Source organism: Anser brachyrhynchus (genome assembly GCF_964034855.1).
Source record: "Anser brachyrhynchus genome assembly, chromosome: 15".
In the NCBI taxonomy this organism is placed as follows: Eukaryota; Metazoa; Chordata; class Aves; order Anseriformes; family Anatidae; genus Anser; species Anser brachyrhynchus.
The window spans coordinates 14,186,656-14,210,688 of NC_137733.1; the positions used below are offsets into that span (position 1 = coordinate 14,186,656).

Sequence of the window (24,033 nt, forward strand, 5' to 3'; positions counted from 1 at the left end):
GAGGGCACCGCAGTCCTGGGCACCCCCCTGGGTCATCCCCAGCTGATGGGTTTTGGCCGTCGGCATTGGGAAAACATGGTGGGAGCCCGCCGGGCCTGATCCTGCCCCCGTCTCCCCTCCCCAGAGCATCCCCCTGGTCTGATGTTGCTGGGGAGGGCAGGGATGGATGGAGGGGCGCAGCCCACGGAGGGATGGGGCGCAGCACTGCCCCTGCCCACCGGTGGGGATGGAGGAGCTCTGGGGTGTCCTGGGGGGCCCTCCTGCACCCCAAAACGCCCCTACCAGCCCCCTGCTTTGCACCTCTCCCCACCACAGGGCTTTCCTGCAAACAACCCGGGGGGGGTTATTTCTGACCCAGCAGCGCTCGAGGTTCCCTTTGCAGGAAGAAAAAAAAAAAAAAGGCATCTTTCAGCCGCGGCGCGCAGAAAGCCAAGTCCCTGCCCCGAAATATCTCCGAGAGGAGCGGCGTGCCGCTGCCAGCGGCTCCGGCCTCCTCCAGGACTCGTTTTACTCTGTTTATCTTGAAAATATTTCTGCGCTGAGGTCCCACCCAGCGCCGCCGAGCCCTGCGAGGCCGCCTCCAGCCTGACACACGGCCTCTTGTTTATCCAGAGCGAGTTTTACAAATAGCTCATTAAAGCCCGGGGGCCTGCTTACTGCAGGGAAAAACCTCGCCGAGCGCCCGGCCGCCCGCAGCCCCCACCGAGGTTCCCCCCCCGGCACCCCCCGGCACGCAGCGCGCCGCGCAGGCCTCCCGGGGATGGGTTGCAGATGTCTGCTGGCTTTTGGAGTTTCTCATGATTTAAGATATTAGTAATAATAATAGGGAGCGCCGGGGCTGGAGCTCCCTCGTCCTGTCCGTGCCCCGACGCTGGGATTTTGGCGCGTCCCATGCGATGCTGCTGGGTCTGGGTCATGGGATCGTGGTAGGGTCACGGGTGTTTTTGTGAGATCCTGCTGCAAATGTGGCTGGTTTTTGGGGGTGGATTTGCAGGGGTTTGGCTCAGAGGGCTGCGATGGTGGGTTTTGGCACACGGCAAACTGTCAGGGATGTCCTGTTGGGTTCGAGCCTGGCCGTAGGGTCTGGGTGCCTCTGCTGCCAGCACTGCCCTCGGCCAGAGGGACGGGGACCCTGCCCTGGTGCCCCCACCTCACCGCCCCAACCCGGTGCTGGACTCAGCCCCAATTCAGGGCACCCACCCCGAGCATCCCCTCCCCAAATCCCCCCGCGGCACGCACCCACGCAGAAATCCTTCAGCACAGAGCCGCTCCCACCCTCGCCTGGCCGAGGGGATTGAGTTACCTGCCCCTGGAAGAATAAAGCAGCCATTCTGCTGCACTTTCTGTCTTTCCCTCTGCCAAGGCCAGACACCACGGTGACGGTCGCACACGGAGGCAGGGAAACCCAAGCCCCCTCCATCCGACGGTGACCCCGATCCGCCCGCGTCCCCCCTTCTCCCACCCCGTAACTCCAGGCAGAGCGCACGCTTCGCTCGCCCGTCCCCAGCTCCCTTATCTTTTAATAAAACCTTTAAGAGCAGGAGTCGGTCCATGCCGGCACAAAGGCAGCGAGATCTCCTCCCGGGACATTAATCATTTTTCTTCGACACGTTTTGCTAATTAGCCGAAGCGTTTGCCTCGACGGGGGAGAAATTGGGACCTGGGGAAAAAAAATAAATAAAAAAAATAATTTTAAAAAAAAGGAAAATGAGAAGGGGGAGAGGCGGGAAGGGAGGAAGAAATGGGGCAGAGGGACGGAGGTCGAACGCTGCTCTGTGCTCGTGTCCCCAGGCCCCAGCTCGCTGTGAGCAAACCCGACACCAGCGGCTCCGTCCCCATCCCACCGTTATCGGGACGCGGCGGTCTGCAGCCCACATTTTTACCTTCCCCAGCCCGCTCCTTATTGCCCCGGTGACTACACGTTGCGACAGCAGCGGGTTATTCGAAACATGCTGGCTGGAGGTTTGACTCGCTGCTTTATCTTTTACACGGCTGTTAATCCTCGGGACACATGTTTCCTATAAGCTGTTGATATTTAACATACAATAAGCGTCTTATTAAATCGCGGGGACTGGCTCCACGCAGACCGTCCCCCCCCCCCCCAAAATGTGCTCCCAGCAGAGGTCACCCCAAAGGCCACCTGAGCGCACCCCAAAGGCCGCCCGAGCACCCACCGTGGCTATGGGTTTACGAGGTGCTGCACCCTACGGGGAGAAAAACTCAGCGGGGTGAAGGCTCCCCTGCTCCTGAGCAGCCCCTGTTCATGAATGCTTGGAGAATTCCTTGCAGTTTCTTAAAGTCTGTTATTTTTAAAGGTTTTTTGGCAGTGCCTGGCATCATACATATGAAGGTTTGGCCTGTGCCTGGGGCTGAGGTCCCACCGCAGGCAGCTCTTTCCAGGGGGCAGCTGGTGAGGTTTTGGGGTGGCACATTGCTACGGCAAGACCAGGAAAGCATTAGGGAGTGGAAAATGTGGCAGAAAACCTTCATTCCCGGCATCTCCCAGGGCCAGAGCGGCTTTGCAGTGGCCAGCAGTGGCCGGTGACGGCAGGGACACGGCTGGGAACAAGCCCGTCCCGCGCAGGAACAGCAGCTGCCCTGGGCGAACTGCTTTTTCCAGGAGTCCAACCCAGTTTTCATAGGACCCGATGTTTTCTGGGGAAGGGAACACGGAGAAACCCACAGCGAGATCACTGTTCTGATGCACTGACAAAAAAAAAAAAAAAAGAAAATATCCCAGTAAGAAACCATCGCCTGCTGACGCCTCCCAGCACGTAACCTCTCCACAGCCCAGCGAGCAAACCCTTGGAAAGAGCCGGGCAGGAAACTTCACGGCACAAAACTTCACGGCACGATCCCCTTTTTCCCAGCAAAAACAAGTGCAATGACAGCAAAATCAGGCGGCACTTTCCCCGCTAGGGAAGGGCACCCATCTGCGGGTCCCCCTGCCCGTCCCCATCACTCGGAGCAGAGGGAGCGAGAGCATCGCTGGGGAGCCAGGGCGCTCCTTCGGGCAGCGTTAAGAAAATAAATCGCAGCCCTTTGCTCCTCTTCGGCACGAGCTTCTCATTGCTGCGGGATGACACACGCCGCCCCCACCAAAACAAGGCGCTTTATTATTATTCTGTTTCTAATTTGGGGCTTGGAAATAATTTTCCATTCTGGCTTCCAAACTAAACCAATCAAAAGAAAAAAAAAAAAAAGAAAAGAAATTTGCTTTCCAGAGAGCCACCCAGGGGTCGGCGCTCCGCGAGAGGGATGGGAGTGTGAAAAGTCACGGGAAAGCTTGCGGCGGTCGAGGCGAGTGCTGCTCCCTGCACCCGTTTCCAGGAAAAATAATAATATTTTTTTAAAAAAGTTAAAAAGAACGTAGTTATATATAGAGCATAATGCATAAATTCTTCACCTTTTTTTTTTTTTTTTTTACCGAAGTCTCCCGGTGGATCCTGTTTGCTCCCTACACCCCCAGGCGCATCCACGCTGTCGCAGGCGTGCCCAAACCAGCACGCGCGGCGCTGGCGAGGGGCGGTGGAAACCCCGCAGGCTCCCTCCGCTGTTGTATAAGAGCCGCTGGAAAATAATAATCCCCCAAAAATTCGGCGCTGGGAGCGCGACCAGGCTGCTTCCCAGGTGGCCGGCGCGGTTTGCAGAGCCAACGCTGCACGCGGGGAGAAAAAAAAAATGCCTCCAGGTGAGGAGAGCGCTGCGGGAAGGTCAGGATCGCAGCTGGTTTCATACCAAAGTCCTCCAAAAAAATAAAAAAAAATAAAAAAAAAAAAACAACAAACACGGAGCGAGGCACAGAGGCAGAGCACCCGGCATGCCGAGCGGCCGCAGCAAAACAAGTATTTTTGTGTGACTCACCGGTGGGCAGAGCCGAGCCGCTGCGTCCCGCGGGTGGGCTCGGCCGGACCCCCTCCCCTGCCCCGGGGTCCCCGAAGGAGAAGCCCCCGGGGTCGGGGGGAGGATGCTCGGCAGGGCCCCCGTGAGCTTCGCTGCGTGGAGCCGTTCTCCTCCCCAGGAGGAGGCAGGAAAAGCGGTTTGGGGTCACGCTGGGAAGGCTTCGGTGGAAAACCCCAACCATTAGCGAGGGTCTCCGGCCCTCGGCGGCGTGGGGAGGCATCCTGGTGGGGTTTGGACATGGGGAGCGGTGTTTAGTCTGCAGGGTTTTCCCGTCCCCCCCAGCCCAGTTCCTGGGGGCGTTTCACGTGGACACCCAACACGTGCCCTCACCGTGGCCTCGGGGCTTCTCCGCATCTGCCCTGCACCTCCGGCTCGTCCCGAAACCCCCGGGGCTGCCAGGCACTCCCCACGGCACCAGCACTACGGAGGAAGAAATTAAAAATAATATTTTTTTTATTTTTTTTTTTTTTTAAAAAAGAAGCAACCCGAAACAAACAGTTTTGATTTATGGCTCGCGAGGAGAAATAGAGCATGTTGAAAGAAAGCACAGGAAGTCCTGGGGATAATAAATCCTGCGCGGGAGCAGATAAAGCCAACGCGCTTCCACGCTTGGGGAAGGCGGCGAGGTTACGGGGAGGGCGGGCGGTTAAAGTTTAGGGAATCTGGGGTGGGTTTTCGGGTTAAAAATACCGAAAAAAATAAATAAATAAATAAAAATCAGCGATGGCTGCTGAGCAGCAGGGGCCTGGCACGGAGCCGGCAGGACTGTCCCCATCGCCTCGAGTTTTGGGCACGGGGTTGAGCCCAGGTGCCAGGGAAGGGGACAGCTCAGTGGGGTCCCCCCCGGTCCGTGGTCCCCGACCTGCACAAGCACGGCAGGGGTGTGACAGCGTCGGGGTGGCCTGGGGAGGACCGGGGCTGCTGCCCGTCCTCGTCACCCGCGGAATAACAGGAATACTGGATGCGCTGCGGGTACAGAAACAGCACGTACTCGTTTCTGGCTGGGTTTCCTGGCAGCCCCAGCAAGGATTTGGCTGCGCAGGAATTTGGAAGCTGCCTTAAATCCAGGAGAAATGAGAAAAGGCTGGAAGTGACTTTCCGAGCGGAGTTCAAGCAGCAAATCCCCGCTCAGCAGCAGCTCGCAGAGCAGGGCAGCGCCCGCCCGACGCATGGGACCGGGGACACGTTTGGAGATGGGTATCGCATCCTCCTCCATAGGGACACCATGGGACACCCCAGGACCCATCGCCTCCCTCCTCCACCTCCCCAAAAAGCCTCCTTGGCCACTATGTGCAGAGGGCAGCCTCCCATCCAGCTGGAGAGTGGGAAAAAAACAGTCCCTGTGCGCATGGGGGGTACGCATATTGAATAAAAATACCTATTAATTTGCAGGAGTCCCCCTCAGCACCAGAGGAAGGTCGTGGCAGTGCAGCCAGCAGGATGTGGGCCGCCCTTGGAGCAAGCCCTTTCCACCGTGATGGTTTTTATCTCACCTAGGATAACATTTTTAATCAATATCCCCATTACCCCACATGCTTGCTGTACAGACAAGACCTCTCCTCGACGTTTTAAGTGCCCTGAAATCACCCACCCTGATCCGTGCGTCTGCAGGGCTACGTCGCCGGCCCCGGGAGCTCTGCTTCGAGCCCGATCCCCCTTCCCCAGCCCCTTCCCCGCCTCCTGTTTGCTCACACCCGACCTACAGAAAGGAAGACGCTCCGTGTTCCCCAAAACTCATCCTCCTCCGCTGCCCAGCTCCCTTCCGTGGAAGAGGCTGGGACAGGGATGGACACGGGGGGCCCCGCGCTGCGTCTCCTCCAAGTCACAGTGCGTTCACCCAAAAGGGACCTTCCTCCTCCTTTTTCCTCATCTACAGCCTCAAGCACCCTCCTTTCCTCTCCACCTGCACCACGACCAACATCACCCAAGATCCCAGCCAGGTTTTAAATATTAATCCTTTAAATCCCACATGGGAGCCTGCAGGGGAACGACTTCCTATATGGACAGCCTCCTATAGAGACAGGAACTTTTTCACCAGGCTGAGCGTCTACAAAACCAAGCAGGCCAGCAAACCCCGCTTTGAGCAAGAGCAGAAAGACAACCCCACTCTGGCCAGGTACACAAATTAAATGAAATCCCCCAGGGCCAGACCCCAAAACACCCTCGGTGTTTCTCCTGGGTCAGAGGAGCACTGCTGGTGCTTTGGGGCGAGCAGGGATGCTCGCTGGGGATTTGGGACCCCCCCTCCCTGCTCTCCCGTCGGCCCACATAGCCCCAAAAATACCATTTTTGCTGATCATTAGTAATCCACCATAAAGAAGGGGAAGAAATCCCATCGTGGCCCGGCTCCCATACAGACAGGGCGATGTTAAACCAAACCAAGCAAACAAGCGAATCACAAGGCAAAGAGGCAAATCACGTTAAAGAGAAAAAAATCACGTTAAAAACCCAAGTGCGCATCATAAATACCAGTGCGGGGCATTTGCAGGCGGAATCGCCAAGTGCATCGAAACGGCGGCGAACCGGAGGAGCAGATAGCCATAAACGCAGACAGCGTTCGTGAAAAAATGCTTTGATTAGGATCTGGGCAGCATTCAGCCCAGATGTTCATTTGTCAATGAAAGAGGGATGGGGGGGAGGTGAGAAAGGCTTTAAATTAATCTTTACAACTAGAAAGGAGCTTGTAATACACACCATATGGGCAGAAACGGCCTCCGAGCCCCCCCGGCCCCGCCGTGGCTGCCTTGGATCAGGCTGGGGTTGGTGTCCCGTCCCCCCCCCCCCCCCCCGGCCGTACCCAGCCCCATTTGCCCCCATCCCAAAATTTCAGCCTCGGGTTTTCCAAACACAGCCAGGGGAACGTGAACCCGAACCGCTCGGCCCCTTCCACATGTGTTTTATTCCCCCCCACCACCACCGTGCACAAAAACTGGGATTCCTCTTACGGCACCATCTCTATTTTATTATCCCCCCCCCTTCCCTTCCCTCCCGCATCCACATGTGGTTTCTTTTTTTTTAACCCTTCCGAGCGGAGGGATGAGGCTGTTTATTAAATGCCATCCGTTCGAATTAATCCCCCTAATGGACTCGTCGACACCACGGTGTGCATTTAAATGAACGCTTTGTCAGATTTCAGAGCCGACCTGCGGCGCTCCGCAGAGCAAACCTGCTGGAGAGCCGGGCCGGCAGCGGCGGCAGTGACAGGGACAAACCTGGGAAGGGATAAATAAAAATTAGCTACAAATGCCCGACGTGACGCGGCGGTGACAAGGCTGCAGGCGGCCCCCAGGCGCTGCAGACCCAGCAGGGCGGCGAGGATGGGAGCTTCTCCTGCACGGGAAGAGGGGGAAAACACAAAACGTGCTGCTGGGGCAGGATGGATGCGGGGGACCCCCATGCCCGGAGCCGTTTAGGGATTTTTTTTTTGCTGCCCTGGAGCCCTGGGTGGTGATGGCAGGAGGATGCTGAGCCCCGTCCCTGCTGCACCAAGATGGTTTGGGGGAGCTCTGTCCCTCCTGGCAGCACCAAAACCCAGCCCCTGCATCCTCACTGCCTGTGGCTGACAGCCCCCCCAGCCCCCAGCACAGCCACAGGTTGCTCGCCTTGGCTTCAGCTTCCGGAGAGCTCGGCCCCGTACCCAGCCCTGATCCCACCTGAGCTTACGGGAGGTGACCAGAGCACAGCAAGAGGGAGCTGGGGGCAAGGACAGGGATGATGGGGGCAGCAAGACCTGCTCCTGCATGGACAGTCCCTTCCAGCTCGGGATGTTCTGGGATTTTATCATTTTTTGCTTTCCCCCCTGACACCTCCAGGCCCACCCAGAGGAGGAGGTCACCCCCAAACCCCCCGGTTGTGGTGCCCACGGGGCCCCCCCAGCCCCATCCCACAGACCCCGACCGCATCACGGGGACACCCCCGAGCTGCAGACGGGGCTGGGAACCCCGCATCGCATCCCCCCGCACCTTACGGGACCCGCAGCAGGGATTTCTGCTCTCGCCCGCATCCTTTTAACCTTGCGCCGTCCTCCGAGCGCGGGAGCTTCGCCTGCCTGGACCCTGCCACTGCACGCCGGGGGCTCAGGACCCTCGAGGAGCAGCCCTCCGAGGCCAGCAGCCCTCGGCAACGCCCCAGCACCCAGGGGACGCCCGGATGCGGCCACACGGAAGGACAGGGGGGACAAGGCGACTGTGAGGCTGTCCCCAGGATGGGGGCGCAGGATGGTGTCACAGCCCGGACAGGGGACATCAGCCCTTCCTCCAGGAGCTCCGAGGACGGAGCAGGGGCGCAAGCAGAGCCCTTTCTGCCCCCGCCGGGGGCTCGCGCGGGGTCCGGAGCAGCGCACGCGAAGCTGGGGAGCAGCGCGGGGTGCGCGAGTGGGGCCGAGCCCCGGCCGGCCCGTGTCCCCCAGGCGGGACGTGTCCCCAGCAGCCCTCCTGTCCCCATCGCACAGGCTGTAGTGACATCTGCTGGGCTCTCGCTCGGGAGCTCCCCACCAAACCCGCTCGGCGCAGACACTCCGGCACCGCACGGTGCCAGGCCCTTCACCCCGGAAAAACGGGGGACCCCCAGCCCCGACAGCCCCGGCGCGCCCCAAACCTGGCTCCCCAGCACCCCAACGGCTTTGCTGCCACCTGCGAGCCATCTCCCCGCCAGGACGGCATCGTCACAGGGGTAAAAAGCAAACCTCAGCGCGCCGGGAGCCGCCTGGGGAAGCTGGGTGCCCGCAGCACCCCGCCGCCAGCACGGGGCTGCTGCAGAGAGCAGAGGGGTGGCAGCAGAGCCAAGGGGTGCTGGTGGTCGTGGTCCCCAAAGAGACGGGACAGCGGGCAGCAGGAGGCTCCTGGGGGGCTAAAGAGCCGGAAAAAACAAAGCAAAAACCTGCACCCAGCTTTGGGGGGGGGGGGGGGGGGGGAATGATCAAATTAGGAGCGGGGGTAGGTTGTTTATCTCGAGCTGATTTTGATTTTCTCCTTTCAAATACCAGCAGGATGCTGAGCCTCGCCTCATTATGCAAATAGAAGCAATTAGAGCTCACCCAGGCTCTGCCCACGTGACGGGTTTATGGCACTCGCAGAAATCCTGCCTGCTACACGAGAGGAATAACAACAGCCCCCGGGCTGCGGGCTCCAGCCCCCTCGCCCCCCCCGGCACCGCGGCTGTCGGTGGAGCCCCACATCTGGGGCAAGCCCCGGCGTCACCACCCGGGTGCCCTTCGGTGCCCACGGGGAAGGATTTTCCCCGGAGGAGTCTCCCCATCCTCCAGGGGGACACCAGACCCACCAGTATCAAGTCCCCCAGGCTCCTGGGATGGGGAGAGCCACGCTGGGAGCGGCTCCAAAGCCTTTTTCTCTACCCAGCCAGGTGGGACCCCAAAAACGCCGCAATTTAGGGCTGGAGTCCGGGAGGACGTGCTTTGCTGCAGGGTGGCTTTAGCTTCCTCAACACCTACAGAAAGGAGCAAAACCAGAAGTATTTCCACCCAGGGATGCTCAGCGCTGAGCCCCAGCCTCATGGGTGACCTAAATTCACCAAACCTGGGTGAAAACCCCAAAAAAGTCTTGCAGCCACACACACACCTGGCAGAAGGACCTGCAGCAGAGAGGCACCCGCGTGGTGATGCCGGGAGGGTGCTCTGTGAGGATGAGGAGGGACGGGATGGGATGAAGCCGACGCAGTGGCACCGGGGTCGGAGGGTGCTGGTGCCCTTCGTGGGGCGCACGGTGACCTGCAGGGACCAGGCACGGGCGTAAATCTGGTGCTGCTCCCATCCGCCCATCATCTTCCTCCCGATTTATATCCAGGGAGGGTTCATATCCAGTACCCACCTGGAGTCTGCACCCCCAAAGGAACACGGGAACCGGGGAGAGTAAAACACTTCCAGTATTGATCTTCCTCCTAATTTATTTTTTTCCCCTTTTGGATGCAAATGGAGATCGATGAGCCCAGGCGCTGCACCTGGGAGGCTCCTCACCTCCGAGGGCATTTTGCTGTCTGCATTCCCAGGGCGAGGAATGGGCACGGGGCCCCCATGACCCCTCTTTGCTGGGTCTACTCGCACAGCTCCGTGCCCCTGGACTGTTCCCAGGCAGCTGGTTCAGCCCGGGGGCGTTTGTTGCAGAGCACGCTGAGGCCGTTACAGGCTGCTACGTGGTGTCACCGCGTTTAACACAGCGAGCATCCCGCAGGAACCCCGGGGCCTGGATCCCCTCACTGGGTTCTGCAGGGCACGGTGGGGAGGGCAGGCAGCACGGATGGAGCTGGGTTTGGGGTTTGGTCTCCCCCAGCCAGAGCAGCTCCGAAGGATGGTGTAACACGGCGTGAGAGCTCCGTGGAGATGGGTTTGCAAGAGTGGAAAGTAAATGGTAAAATAAAATAAATGGAATACCTCCGATGTTGCGCACAAGGGGATGCAGGGGTCCAGAGCTGAGCTGACTTTTCCCCAATGGCTCGATGCCTCCGGACGAGCGGCTCTAACACCTGGTTTCTTCTCCCACTGCACATGAGCATCAGGCAGAAAGCAAAGACAGGAGATCCGGGTGCACCTCACGTCCCGGCGAAGCCTGCGGGTCTCACCCCGAGGTGCTACAAAGACAAAGAGCTGAGGACCCAGATAAAAATCTCCCCGTGCCTATCCACATCCCTGCACGCAGCGGGTGTTGCGCCGCTCCAAACCTCCCCAGAAGGAGCAGGACGCCCCGCAGGCAGCACCTGTTGGAGGGGCTGAGCAGCGCCGGCCGCGTCCCTCCTGCAGCAGCAGGGAGCAGGATCTGGCCCAGGGGGTGCAGGGCAGGGGCTGGACCTGCCCTGGGGTCAGCCTCTACCCAGCTGCTTGTAGGCAGGGCTTGGGAAGAGGTTTGTTTTTTTTTTTTTTACTTCCACGACAGAGCGGAGCAAATAATTCATAGCGGATAAATAATTCACGGCGAGTTTAGCCTTCCTCTGGCTGAGGATCGCCTGCGAGCCGTTAGCAATTATCCCGTATTTATTCGCGAGGCAGAATTTTTAGTTAAATTGTTCGGACAAGCCAAGGAAAAGCCCGGGGAAAGGAGATACCTGAAGCTGCCACTCGCCTTCATCATCGGAGCCCAGCGTGGGACGAGCAGGGGTCTCCATCGCTCCTGCTGTGCCCCCGCCGTGCGATGGCCACCTGGGATCAGAGCCCACCATGCTGGGGGGGTGTCCTGCCCCCGGCGTCCTTCTGCTGACCAAGCAGGAGGGCCTGGAGCACCAACTCGAACACCCAAGGGTGAGCCGACGGGAGCAGCCCCCAACCCACAAGGATGGGAGGAATGCCCCGCGTCAGCACCTGGCCAGCAATAAATAACTAAATATAGGGGGAAGGTGGCGGCTCCGGCCCTGGGGGTCTGCCAGGGCTCCCCCCGGCTCCGTCCCCAGCACCTCAGGGGCTCTGGGGGAAAACTGGGGCCACAGAGGTGCTGGGCATGGGGCGCACTCGTCCTCGCCATGCGGTGAGGCAGCCCTCGGAGGAACCCGATCCCCCCCCCGGGGTGGGGAATACAGCACAAAGAGCTTTTGTGCAAAAAGCAGACGTTTCTACCCAAACCGGTGCGCAAGCAGGAAGAGAGGGGGAGAGAAAAGCAGCAGCTCAGAGGTGGGAGAACAACACGGGGAGGGGAGGACGAGCACGGTTGAGCCCCTGCTGTCAGCCCTTTTTGGGGGCAGAAGGGTCGTGACCACCCCAAAGCGCTTCCACGTGCCAAGTGTTGGGGTCTGCAGGACAAAATACAAAACAGAAGGGCTGCAAAGGAGTCAGCGCCTGCGTGCCCTTGGTGCTCCACAGGCACCGGGGGCCGCATCCTGCCTTCCTGGTGTGCTCACTGCGTCCTTCCAGCCCCAGCCGTGCCCCACGGGGACATCGCTCAAGCTGTGCCCAAGGAAGGGACACGTTCCTGCCCATGTCCCCACCGCGGTGACCTTGGCTGCGCTCACGTCTCAGCCCCAGCAGCCGTACGACCCGTGGTGCAATCGCCAAGAGCGTGCTGGAGCGGGAAGCAGCTGCCGCCCCGATGTTAACCACCAGAACAAAAAGCGCAGCACCCCCTGCCCACCTCCCCGGCTGGGAACGGCAGCACCTGGGCCGTTATCAGATGGGCTCGGGTACCCCGCGCCTGTCACCTGGCTCCAGCACCGGGCTGCTTGCCAGCCGGAGAAGGACGGGGCTGCAAATGGAGCCCAGCAAGCCCTCAGCACCTCCCCAAGCCCTCTGCGTGCCCAGGCTGTTTTCTGGGGTCCCAGTCCTGCTCCTGTACCTGTCCCTGTGCCTCCGGACCCCTGCTGCTGCTCAGGTGGAGGATGCTCAGCCCAAAGGAAACCTCCCTGTCCTTCGGCTGTTTGCCCAACGAGCGCAAGGAGCGGACAGGTGGGGTGTTTCCCTCTTTGCTGCAAGAGCTGGAGACATCTCAGACACCTCAAGGTTTTGGGAAGCTTCAGTTCCCCCTAAGAGCAGCTCCAGGCCCCTGGCTCATGGCACAAGTGCTGTCCGGGCACGGGGCAGGGGATGCTGCTCAGGACCAGACCCACCGGGCAGCATTGCCTTCCCCTCCGAACCCGAGAGAGGAGGCGATGAAGGAACGCGCCCAAGGACACACCAAGCATGCTCCTCCACACCTCGGGCACATCGGGGAACAGGAGGCTTTCAGCTCCAGAGGCAGCCTGCAAGTCACCGCGGCGCTGATCTGCATTCACCCAGCACCAGCCCCAAGCTCCCCGAGCCTTCGACTTCACGGCTGCAATTAACGGCTGAGGCGATAAAGGGAGCACGGGAAGTAAGAAAGAAATGAAACCCTGCTAGGGCAACACCAAGAGTAAAGAGAGCCCCTAAAACCCGTTTAGAGAGAGACCATGGAAAGAAAAATATGAGCGGGACCGACATGTCGTCACCCACACCAAGAGATACGATCGTGTGGGATTTCCCGGGTACCTTTTGACTTCCTTGAGAAAGGGAAATCTGTCCTGGGGTGACCGCTGGCTTTGGCACAGAGACGCTCCCGTGGCAGCAGCTCAGCAAGGATGGATTTGGGGTATAAGGAGGCAGCCTGCAAGGAAAATAGCGACACAGGGTGGTCCCGGGTGTGCCGGGATAGCTGGAGCTGTTGGAGAGCCACCGACGGGTTAAAAGCCAAACGCAATTTTAAATTTGAGACGCGTTTCCAGTAGAGGCAGAGGAATACAAATGCCATCAGACCAAACGTGGGGGAACTTCATCTGAAAGGCAAATATTTCAAGGGGAGTAAAATCTGGAGAAGGGCAGAAGGACTCGTCCAGCTGAAGCCCAGCACCGCTCCGAGACCGGCAGAACTTAGAGAGGGGGAGCTGGAAGTTTCCTCCCAGCCGTCAGAGCGAGGAGGCGCTGGCACGGCCCCGCATAAGAAGAGCGGGAGTGAGACACCCCGCTGATCAAAACCAGAGCGGGATCCACTTCCCTGACACGGTCACCAGCAATAACAGCAGACGACAGTCAAAGGAGAGCCTTAACCCCGCTGTAAATGAAGAGAGACGCGTTGTGATTAAAACGAGCGGGCGCCCAGCTAAAGCCTGATTGCAGCGGGCTGCTCGCGCATGTGCTGGCCAGCTGAGCCGTGCTCCTGCAGAGCCCAGAGGGCATGGGGAGGATTATGCTGGAAACGGGGAGATTCCCCCAAATCCTACACCCTGATCCTGGCGGAGGGGTCGCCCTCCCTGTGGGAAATGGGCTCGCAAATTCAACAGGACAGGAAAGAAGAAGGCGGCGTGACATCGGGTTTAGGAGGTGCAGCTGAAAACCAGATATTCAGCCCAGAGAAATATTGCCCAGGGCTTTAAAAGGATAAAACCTGGTGCAAACATCAGAGCTGCTGCAAGGAGCTGGCGAAATGCCTGCCCTCTCCCCATGCTCTCGGTGTGCCTTGCTTCGCACCCCGAGGAGCGCGGTGCTGTGCCGCACCCAGCACCTGCGGGCCACGGAGGGACCGTGTCGGGGAGTGCAGCGATGGGACCAGGGGGAATGGTTTGAAACCACAAGAGGGGGATTTAGGGGAGATGTTAGGAGGAAATTCTTCCCCCAGAGGGTGGTGAGCCACTGGAACAGGCTGCCCGGAGAGGCTGTGGATGCCCCATCCCTGGAGATGTTTAAAACCAGGCTGGATGAGGTTCTGGGCAAGCTGATCCAGTGCGTGGTGTCCCTGCCCATGGCAGGGGGGTTGGAATGAGATGGTCTTTAAGGTCCCTCCCAACCCAAGCCATTCTGTGATTCCGCAGAAGAGCCAGGAGGCCAGAGGCACGAAATATCCCCTTGCCATCCATCACCTACCATCAGGAACGTGGTTGTGGAGCTCAGCCAGGCTCACAGCCCTTGGGCTGCACCAAGCCCGTGCACATCTGAGAAGGCAGAAGGGACCCCGGGGGGCCACCAGCCCCATCCACACCAACGCAGGACCTGGTACAGGTCAGGAGGAGCTGCACAAAATCTGTGCTGAGCACCACCATCCTGCACGGCCACTGCCCTGCTCAAGGGACCAGAAGCTCCAGCAGTGCTTTCCAGCAGCACTGAACGAAGCGTCCCCAGCCCCTCCGGCGGCTCGGGACCTGCCTGGCGCTGTCAGGAGGGTTACTGCAGCCCCAGGGGCAGATTTGCCAGAAACGCACCCAAACGGAGCAGCAGCCACGGGCTGTTTGCGTGCCTTCTGCCAAGAACTGCTGGGGCCTCCGGCACGAGAGGGGCAGCAACTTGTTTCTTCCTCTCGACTTTTTCCTAGTAAATTAAAAATAATAATAGTGGTAGTAAAACCCCCTTGGCTTCATCCTCCCCCAGCAGAGCAGATGCAATTAGCAGCTTCCCTGACTGGCAGAGGCATGATTTACTCCCAAAACGGGGCGCGTGAAGACGTCGGCAGCAGGAAGTTTCCATTTGCCCCCCAACCACATTCCCCTCCCCGGCCGTTCCCACCGCGCAGCATCAGATAAGCTCTCCCACCTCGTTTCCTCGTTAACAGGTTTGGGAGGTGCAGCCCCTGGCTTGGTTAAACAAGCCCCAGGGACGCGTTCACCTGGAGAAGCACACAGCAGTCACCTCTCTGCATGGAAACCGTGCGCCGTCACCCATCTGCGGGATGCTCTCCGAATCCAAGCATCCCCAAAGCCACGTTGGTACCCAGGACCTGGGCACGAGACGCTCCAGAACCAGATTGATCTGGCTAACCTCAGCCAAAACACCCCAAAATACCCCTTTTCGAGGGAAATGGATTCCTGTGATTCGGGCAGGCGTGCCAAGGGGAAAAGCGAAGAGGGCTCCGTGGTGGTGCACGGTGCCACCTCCGTGCCAAGGGGATGGTGCAAGCAGTGGGATCACCCTGTGCTGCGATGGCTTTTCCAGCAGCCAAGCCGCTGCCTGGACAGCCCAGGAACAGCTGAAACCTTCCCGGGTCCCATCCCAAAAAGTCGCCCTGTCCCCCAGCGCGGGACACAGCTGCAACCTCCCCACCTCCGAAGCGCTCGGCTGGCCCTGCCCCAGCACCGTGCCCCGCACAGGGGGGCACCTATCGGCCCCGAAGGGGACCCCGGAGAGCAGCTCGCTCCCTCCGCACCCGCACACCATCCTCCTGCTGTGCTCGGCCAGGATTTCACGCCGAGCTCGCGGGCAGGGCTGCCACGTCCACGCGGGCAGGAGAGGCACGGCCGCGGCGGTAAGCCCTCCGCATCCCGCCACTGCCATTTGATTCCCTGTTAAAAGGGGCCGTATCTATACTTCAAAACAGCCTGTTTGTGTAATTGCCAAAGAAAAAAATAAATAAATAAATAAAAAGACACAAAACAACCCTGCTACAATGACTAATTAGCTTGCTCCTGCCTCGTACCCTGTAAACAAATGTATTTGTAACCAATTTGCAAGCACTTTGCATAAGGGGCCCAGAACACTCATGCCTGTTTGATGCATTTTGACATTAATTTGATAATAGCGGCTTAACAAGGAATCCAGGCTCCCTAGCTATAAATATGCTGCTTTTCCACTTCCTTTTATCTGCACAGTGAAATAATGTTGTTTTTCCCCCTGCTGCAATAACCACCATCCAACCCTTTCATGAATGCCCTTTATGTCCTTTAGCATTTTCAAGGCTTTTTTTTTTTTTTCCCCCTCCCCTTCTTTCCTCCTCCTGGAGAAAGCAAACACGTTTTATTAGTCGTGTTTTTAATTCCTGTTTATCGGGGGGGAAGGAGAAGTGAGGACAGCGATGTTGCAGCGATAACGCTGCCTGCACAGACAGCACCGAGAGGCGCTCGGAAATACTTCTCCATCCGTTTGGGCTTCGTGGGGGAGAAGAGGCTCGTTTTTCTCTCCCCTTTCTCCTCTCGCTGTGGCTCCCCCACTCCACGCAGCCCTTCACCAGCACACCGAAAAGCAAATTTGGGCACAATAAAACGGGAAAAGGGAACTGGAGGCCACTCGGATGCTGAGCAGGAGGCGGCCCCTGACCCAAAGGATGGCCCCCCCCCAGGAATTCCCACTCCAGGTCTTTGGCTGCAGCCCCTGCTTGGAGTGGAGGTGACAGCCCCACCAGAGCCACCACAGGTCCCACGGACACTGAGCCTCTGCTGCAGCTTGTCCCAGCCCCGACACCATCTCTCCCATCCTCCTGGTCCGTCCCCAAACGGCCTACTGCAGCGCCCAGACCTCGCGCATCCCCCACGCGCATCCTCCACCTCTGCCTGGCTTGGGGATAACGTACACGCACGTATACCTTACCCGTGGGCCTGAGAGGCACCACGTGCAGAATTAGCGCCTAGAAAAGTGTCAGCTGCATCCACAGCCTTCCCCCAAGCCGCTGCCGAAGGAGCAGGCAGTCGGCCTCTCTCCTCCACGCTCTTCTCCCCCCTGCCTCCGCCTTCTCCTCGGAGCCCGCAGCGGTGCTCTCGCCCCAGGATGCTGAAGAGCGGCAGGGGGAGACACAGGGTGAGGGCTGTGAGGAACGGATCGGGTGGACGAGCCCAGAAAGCGGCATCAGAGCTCATCCACGCTCCCTGCTTTGACCTGCGGTGCTCAGGTGTCTGGCAGCAGAAGGCTCTACGAAGAGAGAAGAGGAGCAGCTCCCTGAGCCCGTGGAGAACTGGATCTGCTCCATTTGGGCATCCTCTCAGAGCCCGTACCTACACTGCCCGGCCAGCCAGGGCTCCCAGAGGGGCTCAACAGCATCGAGCATCGCCGACAGAAGGTGCGGGGCTCCTGGGACACGGACAGGAAAGCAGCGCACGCCAGGAGCCTTCCAATAGTACATATTTTTCTCTTGAAACGTGCCCTAGGTTGATCTGGTTTAAGGCAGTCATCCAGCAGCAAGCTGCTTGCCCCCTCTCCCTGGCCCACCTTGCCGGGATCAATATGGTATTCGTGAGGGCAAAATCCAAAGACAAACCCCAAGAGAACGGCTTTTCCCCTGCCATACGAGGCCAGACGGGTAACCTGCGGCACGGTACCGCTGGGGAAGCAGGGAGAAAGCTGTCAGTCCTACTGCAGGGGCATTGCTCAAAAAACCACAAAGCACCAAAACACACCAAGATCACTGAGCAGAGAAGCTGGCAGAGGGCACAGGAGCGGTGCGGGAGGAGGAGGCTGCTCCACCCGTGCTCTCCCCCCCTTGTTACACCCCATCGGCCGCAGTCCCCACAGCCCGTTCCCCCCCGAGCCCTCCTCTTGGATCATTAATGCCAAAAACAAGGCAGCGAGCCCAGGTCGGAGGCCTAGCAGAGGCTGAAAGCACATTCCTTCCCCAGCCTCCTCCCTCCTTATCTCCTTCCCCTCTCCCCCAAAAACACGTTCAGATAAAAGTGATTGGAACAGTAAAACCCGTAACTGGAACACGAGCGGGAGAGGGACGGGGGCTGCGCTGCGCTCTGTCCAGCAGGCCTGCTGGAGCAGAAAAAAGGCAAAGGCGAGCCCAGGATCACCTCTAAAATTTAAGTCTGGTGACGGACCTTGGACCAATTTGGGGGAGACCAGGGCAGACGCGCTCCCTGCATGCACTCACCTGCCAGAAGCCAACCACGCAGCCATCCCGAGGGCTTTGCTCACCCGGAGTGAGTTGGGTCCGCGAGCTGCACCGCTTTCCACCCAGCTGTTCCTCCCCCGTTTGTTTTGGGGATTTTTTAAATCCCATCACAGCGGGGCTAACGGGATTAACCAAGCCCCCGACAGCAACTCTTCGGCTTCGTGCAGAGGGGTGCAGCTCGCTGCCTAGGGGCTGGGGGGATCAGAGCAAGATTTAGGGGGTAGCTTGGAGTTTCCTTGGAGTTTCTCGGGGTTTCACACCTTCCAGCGGTCACTTTGGTTCACCTACCTGCAAACCAGGGGTAGCAGCTGTGTCGTCCCAAAGCAACGAGGCTCAGTCCACCGTCAGCACCCAGACACCCAGGGAGGAGCAGCATTTTTTAGGCACGAAGCAGCCCCTTCCTAGACGTGCAAGCTCATGTCGCTTCAACTTAAAACGCAGCACCAAAGCGTGCCTCCCGGGAGGATGGCTCTGGGCTTCGCTTTTAAAGGGAAATACGAGGCAGGAGGCAGCGAGAGAGACCCGGTTCAAAACAGTTTCACTCTTTATTTGAAGTTTTACATGCCACCAGTGTACAGGAAAGTTGCACATTCAGAACTGGACTCACTACTAGAGCACGGGGCCAGATGCAAACACGAGCATGGAACGAGCGCACGGGTGGAGGAGCCCGACCCCAGGAGCTGGCCGGAGCTGCAGGCAGGCAGCAGCAGCCTCCCGGTGCCCCTTCGCATGCCGGAGCCAGCCCAGAGCCCGAGGGCCACCTTCCCCAGCCATCCCCTGGGTGCTGGTCACAACCCGGGGTCTTCTCTCCCAGGGCATCGCCACTCTCCTCCGACGAGCTAACCACCGAGCAGCTTTGGCAACATCTCCGCCAGAACCAAGGGTGTTCGGAGAGCAACTGCCCGTCCGATGCTTTCTGCCTTCCCCTTTCTATCGATGCCAGTGGTTTTGACAATGAGAAACAATTTCCACCCGCTGTTCGTAGCGAGAGACGACAGAAATAGGGACTCTTACACTGACATTTTATTTTCAAAGAAAGTTTTGATAGAAAAACATTTTCCCCAGCAGCCTTGGGCTGGGAGTTGCAGCTTCCACTTCAAAGGACGAACTTCAAAAACAAATCCAGTGTCCTAATGGTTTTGTGCTACATTACTTAATTGTCATACAGCTAATTAGCAATGCCTGATTTCACATTCGCTGTACATAGATGAAGTTCACAAAAGAAGGGGCTACTTAAAACAATAAATAAAACAAGGCACCAGGCAGCCAGGCTCCGACAGCATTAACATAAAACGTTACACTTTACCATTTAAAAAAAAAAACTGAAATAAAAACCCCACCGTAATTAAACTTATATTGATGTCTTCCTTCAGATCTCAGAGCTTTGAATTTCCACGAGGAAAGGGGGAGAAGGCAACGTGGAGAGCAGGGGCTGAGCGCGCACGTCTGTGCATGCATTTTGCCAGCGCGCAGCAGAGATCTTTAAAATTCTAATTATTTCCCTATCACCAAGTAAGATCGGGATCAATAGATGGTACAGACTGACCCCTTTTCCTCGAGCGTTGGGGGGGGGAATTAAAAAAAAAGGAAGGGGAGGGAGAAAGGAGAGCGTCAGAGGTCAATGCCACAAAACAATGGATATTGATGTCTCCATTCATTTCCAACAGCAGAAAGGTCAATGCCTCCCTTGCTTCATGTTTTATGGCTGAAATCCTGCTGCTAACAGCAACAATGTTAGTAGTCAGACCTCATCCATCCTTTTTTATTATTAGGATTATTTCTAACCAGGTTAGCCATTTTGAAAATTTGACGAAAGCCGGGGGGGTGAGGGCGCAGGGCGGGGGGGGGGACGAGGGGAAGCTGCCCTGCACGCCGGGCGAAGGGACGGTCCCCGTGGGTTTTAGGGACTGCCTTTTCCCCCACCTGTGCTCTGGTTTGTCCCTCGCCGCCCCCCCTAAACACAAGAAGGGCCCGAGGCCCCGTCCCCTCCCTATTAATCATTATTCCCCGTACACATCCCGCTTGGTTTCTATGGAAATGGTTCTCCTGCCACAGCACCCCGGCCGCCCGTGCGTCTCATCGGAGGGGCCGGGGAGCCGCGGCGAAGGAGATTCGCCCCCGCAGCACCCAGCCGGGCTCGCGGGGCTCCCCGCAGGGCAGGAGAGGAGCTCCGGCTGCCCGCTGGGGACCAAAAATAAGGGGGGACTGCACCCCCCCAGGGGGGACAAACCAACCTTTCTGCGCCGACGAGCTGCACAAACTGGGAAATCCCACGGATCTGCGGCCGAGGCGTCCTAAGAAAAGGGGTGCTGGCAGGAGGCACCCAGCGCCCGTACCGGCCGGCTGCTGCACATCGCCCCAGGACTGCGCTGCCTCTGAGGATCCGCGAGGCAAGGCGACAGATCCTGCTCTGTCTCACCTGCCCCAGCGGAGGAGGCAGCAGTCCTGGGAATTAAAGCGAGCAGGGTCGCTGCTCCGCCACCCGCCAGCCTGCGTTAGCAGCCCTGCCCTGCCCTCTGCTCCCAAAGGAGCACCGCCTCGCCCTGGGCACGCTTCACACCCCGCAAGCTCCTGTGTGCGTGGTGGGCGAGCCTTCCCTCCTCCCAGGTAGGGAAACTGAGGCCGAGCCTCGCGGCTCGGGTCTGGCTTCCAGGTACAGGTCCTCCTGCGCTGCCTCCTCCTGTTCCAGCCTCCTCCTGCCCAACCATCGCCGCCACGAGGAGCCACCACGCTCCGAGCCCTCCCGAGGCTCCTCCAAGGGAGCGCTGGTGCCACACAGCCTCCTTTTCCCACTGCCACGTTCCAAAGAGACCCTGAAATCCGCTTGGCAAAGCGGCTGAGGAGCAGTCCTCTGACCTCCGCTCCTAAGAAACCTCCTGAAACACCGAGGGCTCGGTCCCGCCAAGCTTCTTCCACCAAACCACCGTCACTCCTCACACCTAGGGCCTCCCCAGCCCACAGGAACCAAAAGCCGCGTTGCTTAATGAGACTCTGAACAAGGGCAGAGCAAACAAATTTTGATTTTACCCACACTGCTGGGACTCGCCCCGGGATACCCATCTCCCAGGGATGCAGAGCCACCTTGTCGGGGTCAAAGCACGGGCTGCTGCTTCCGCGGCCCCCAGAGCTCGCAGGGCTGATCCGGAGAGCAGCACGAAACGCCAGCAGGGACTGGGAACCCTGCAGAGGCAGCTCCTGCGAGAAGGGCACCTTTGGTAATTGAATTCATTTATTTTAAACTACGGGCAGCGGCATCAGCAGGCTCAGAGATCGCCTCGTTAGGCGCTTACGGATAGCAGGGGGAGATTTCCGGAGAGGTGGGGGACAGAAACCAGGGGAAAGGGGGAGAATTTCTTATTAAATAAAAGCAAAACGCCAGTCCCTCCGTTCTCCTCTCCCGCCCGAACGCTGCACGCCGAGCCTCGGCGCTGAGTGGTCTCCGAGCCCCATATATTGCTCTGCTCCGAACATATGGTGCCGTGTTTAATAGCCCGGCTCTGCCAATCGGGGACTATTAGGGTGGGTTCTTTTTCCCAGTGTAAATGTTGCAGAATATAAATTGTAATTAACACCGATGCCAAAATAGCACTTAGAGAAAATAAGCACATTATTAACATCTGGTGAATCCTGCCTGGAGTGCAGCAGCAGCGGAAATTCTCACTCACCATAAGAGAATTTGTAGCAGGGACAGGGAGCGGTGGCCCACAGTCGGGGAGCGGGGAAGGAGCTTTTAGCTCCTTATCGCTACTTGTGGTGCTCTCCTTACCACCCGTGGGTGACCTTCCCTACCCCCGATCAGAGCTGGTAGCGTTTGCATCAGGACTTTTGACCTGTGTGCAGGAATACAGATGTCTAAACATCATACTCCAGGCAACGGGATAATGGTGCTGTAAAACACGCCTGGCTGTCTGCCCCAGCCTAGCGGGACGGAAGGCAGGTGGGCATCGCCCTGCCAAGCAAAGGATCCCAGTGCTGCTTGTCTCATCGGGTCGCTCTAACCCCCGGGGCCGCAGGGTTAGCCCCAGCACTAAGCACCAGACTTTTTCTGCACGCCGCTGTCCCCCACCTCAGATTTTCCAGCAGACAGCAACAAGAGCCCTGGCAGCTCTGCCAAACTCTCCCTGGTGCTGCAGCGTGCAGGCGGAGGGGAAATCCCTGTTCAGGACGGGGACAGCCTTTCTCCTGCTGTGCACGTACCAAACAGGTCCCCTTAGGTATCAGAGAGCTGGCTCCGTACCCTCAGCCTCCCCTCTACCCTGCCCTGAGGCTAGAGGCACAGGAGGAGACAGCAGCGCTGGTGTTGCTTCACGCTGCTTGCTGCCTAACCCCCATCATTTATTCCAAGAAAGAAACCTGGACGAAAACCAGGCAGAGCTGAAGTGGCCTGAACTGGACAGAACAGCGACTCGCGTGCCTGCCAAGAAGTCCATCTGATTTGCTAAAGTGTGGGAGGAGGAGAGGGGAAAAAAAAAAATGCTGTTGGAGAGGGAGAGAGGGATTCAAACAGCCGAGCGATGTGACAAGAGGTAGAAAGAACGGCCTCGCTGGGAGAGCAGGAGAGAAAACAGTGGCGGGATGCCAAGGAGAGGGAACCAGCCTGCTGCACGCACCAGCACGGCGTCCTGCCTGCCGCGCTCACTGCTGCTCCACGAGCACCCGGGGCTGGGCTGCAGGAAGATGCAGCTGCTCCTGGAGGAGCACGGACCGGGCTCGGTACCGGCTGCTGGTGGAGGAGGGAGAGGAGCTGAGGGCAGGCAGCAAACACGCAGGGTTAGTTTTAGCAGTGCCCAGATGTTTGATAAAAAGACTTATGTTATCCTGCTCACCAACACCATAATCTGTCCGAGCATAGGTTGCTGCAGCCTGGCTCAAGATCTACGCCAGCAAGAGATTTCCAGCACATCCGACTGATGGGGAAGTAAGGAGGGAAAAATCCTCCAAAGCTGCGAGATGCTTTTTGTCCTCAAATCTGTCCCACCAAACCAGGCTTCCTATGAACCGCTGATCATAGAAGAGCATTTGGGAGGTGGCACCCTGCACAGAAAATGCTGACAAGGAGATGGGGACAGCACCTTTGGACAGCGCTGGGCCTCCCCAGAAAAGCACTGCTCAACACGAGACCGTGTTTAGGAGATAACAGGTGGAGAAGTTAAACAGCTCCAGGTGAGAGCTGCTTGGCAGAGGACAGACCCACTGCTCTACCACAAAATACTCCAGCAAAACAGGAATTCGACTGCCGCCCAGCACCGTCACTCCAGGAATTCCCAACCCAGCTTTTGGTTCAGCTGTCTGATGCTTTCAAAAGTGCACAGTAAATAAGGCAATATGAAAGTGATCCAGACCACTACTGATGCCTGAGGAAGTTCTGTGGAGCAGAGAAGCTGAATGAAGTCACACCGTGAAAATACTTGATAACATCTCTAAAATTAGCGTGAGCTCAAGGCATGGGACCTAAGGACAGAATCGGCACACTACATTCCCATCTAAACAGCAAGACAGACGGCATTTCCATCAGACAGGAGCCTCAGCTCATTCGCTGCGGGCTCCATCTACCCTAGGACAAGGATTTCCAAAACAGCTGAGAGCTTCTTCCACCAGGCCCACTGGTGGGAACTGTATCAGCAAGAGCACACCACGGTCGAGGTGCTAATAACCTGGAGTTGTTACTCAAAAATTAAAAAGAGTCCTCGTGGTGCTTCTCAATCAAAAGACCGTTAAATATCTGTGATTGCACGTGTGCGAGTGGCTACAACCGCGCATCTGTAACACAGGAAAGATGTGATGCGTTCCAAAGGAGCAACACATTTGGGCCTCTCAGCTGTCTCAGGCTTTCTACTTTGCCAAAATCAGACCAAAGCGAAGGATGATTTCCACCAATATCACGAATCACGCCGCCAAAGTACACAGGGGCCCTTAGGAAACACACCGGGCGACACGGGGGGAAGAGCATTATTACGTCAGGTTCTCTTACCTTTATCTTCAGGAAGGTAACCAAGCAATTCATTATTAACCACAAGGAAACACTCATCACATTCCAGAAGCCTTTGAGACAGGCTTTTCAGATGCAAGCGCTATCCAATAGATGTTTCCCCAC

The 24,033-nt window shown here is 58.1% G+C and overlaps 1 protein-coding gene across 4 annotated transcripts; it reads right to left on the bottom strand.

Moving 5' to 3' along the window:
* Positions 1–6: 6 nt before the first annotated feature.
* Positions 7–18,807, bottom strand: LOC308178565 (uncharacterized protein). 4 transcript variants are annotated; one of them, XM_080557415.1, is made up of 11 exons: positions 18,228–18,807; positions 17,919–18,131; positions 12,845–12,959; positions 10,289–10,485; positions 9,184–9,628; positions 7,047–7,115; positions 5,282–5,396; positions 3,865–4,323; positions 2,364–2,706; positions 1,884–2,025; positions 7–1,660 (listed from the first exon to the last, which is right to left on the bottom strand). In XM_080557415.1, exons 2-7 carry the CDS (start codon positions 18,045–18,047, stop codon positions 5,305–5,307), a joined length of 1,047 nt encoding a protein of 348 aa, XP_080413541.1. In that variant the 5' UTR covers positions 18,048–18,131; positions 18,228–18,807; the 3' UTR covers positions 7–1,660; positions 1,884–2,025; positions 2,364–2,706; positions 3,865–4,323; positions 5,282–5,304. The 4 variants fall into 4 exon arrangements, 1 of the variants encoding a protein (XP_080413541.1); XR_013939828.1 differs by lacking the exons at positions 10,289–10,485; positions 12,845–12,959; positions 17,919–18,131; positions 18,228–18,807 and adding an exon at positions 9,729–10,278 and having other exon boundaries at positions 5,282–9,628; XR_013939829.1 differs by lacking the exons at positions 5,282–5,396; positions 7,047–7,115; positions 9,184–9,628; ... (2 more) ...; positions 17,919–18,131; positions 18,228–18,807 and adding an exon at positions 4,766–5,247.
* Positions 18,808–24,033: the final 5,226 nt, after the last annotated feature.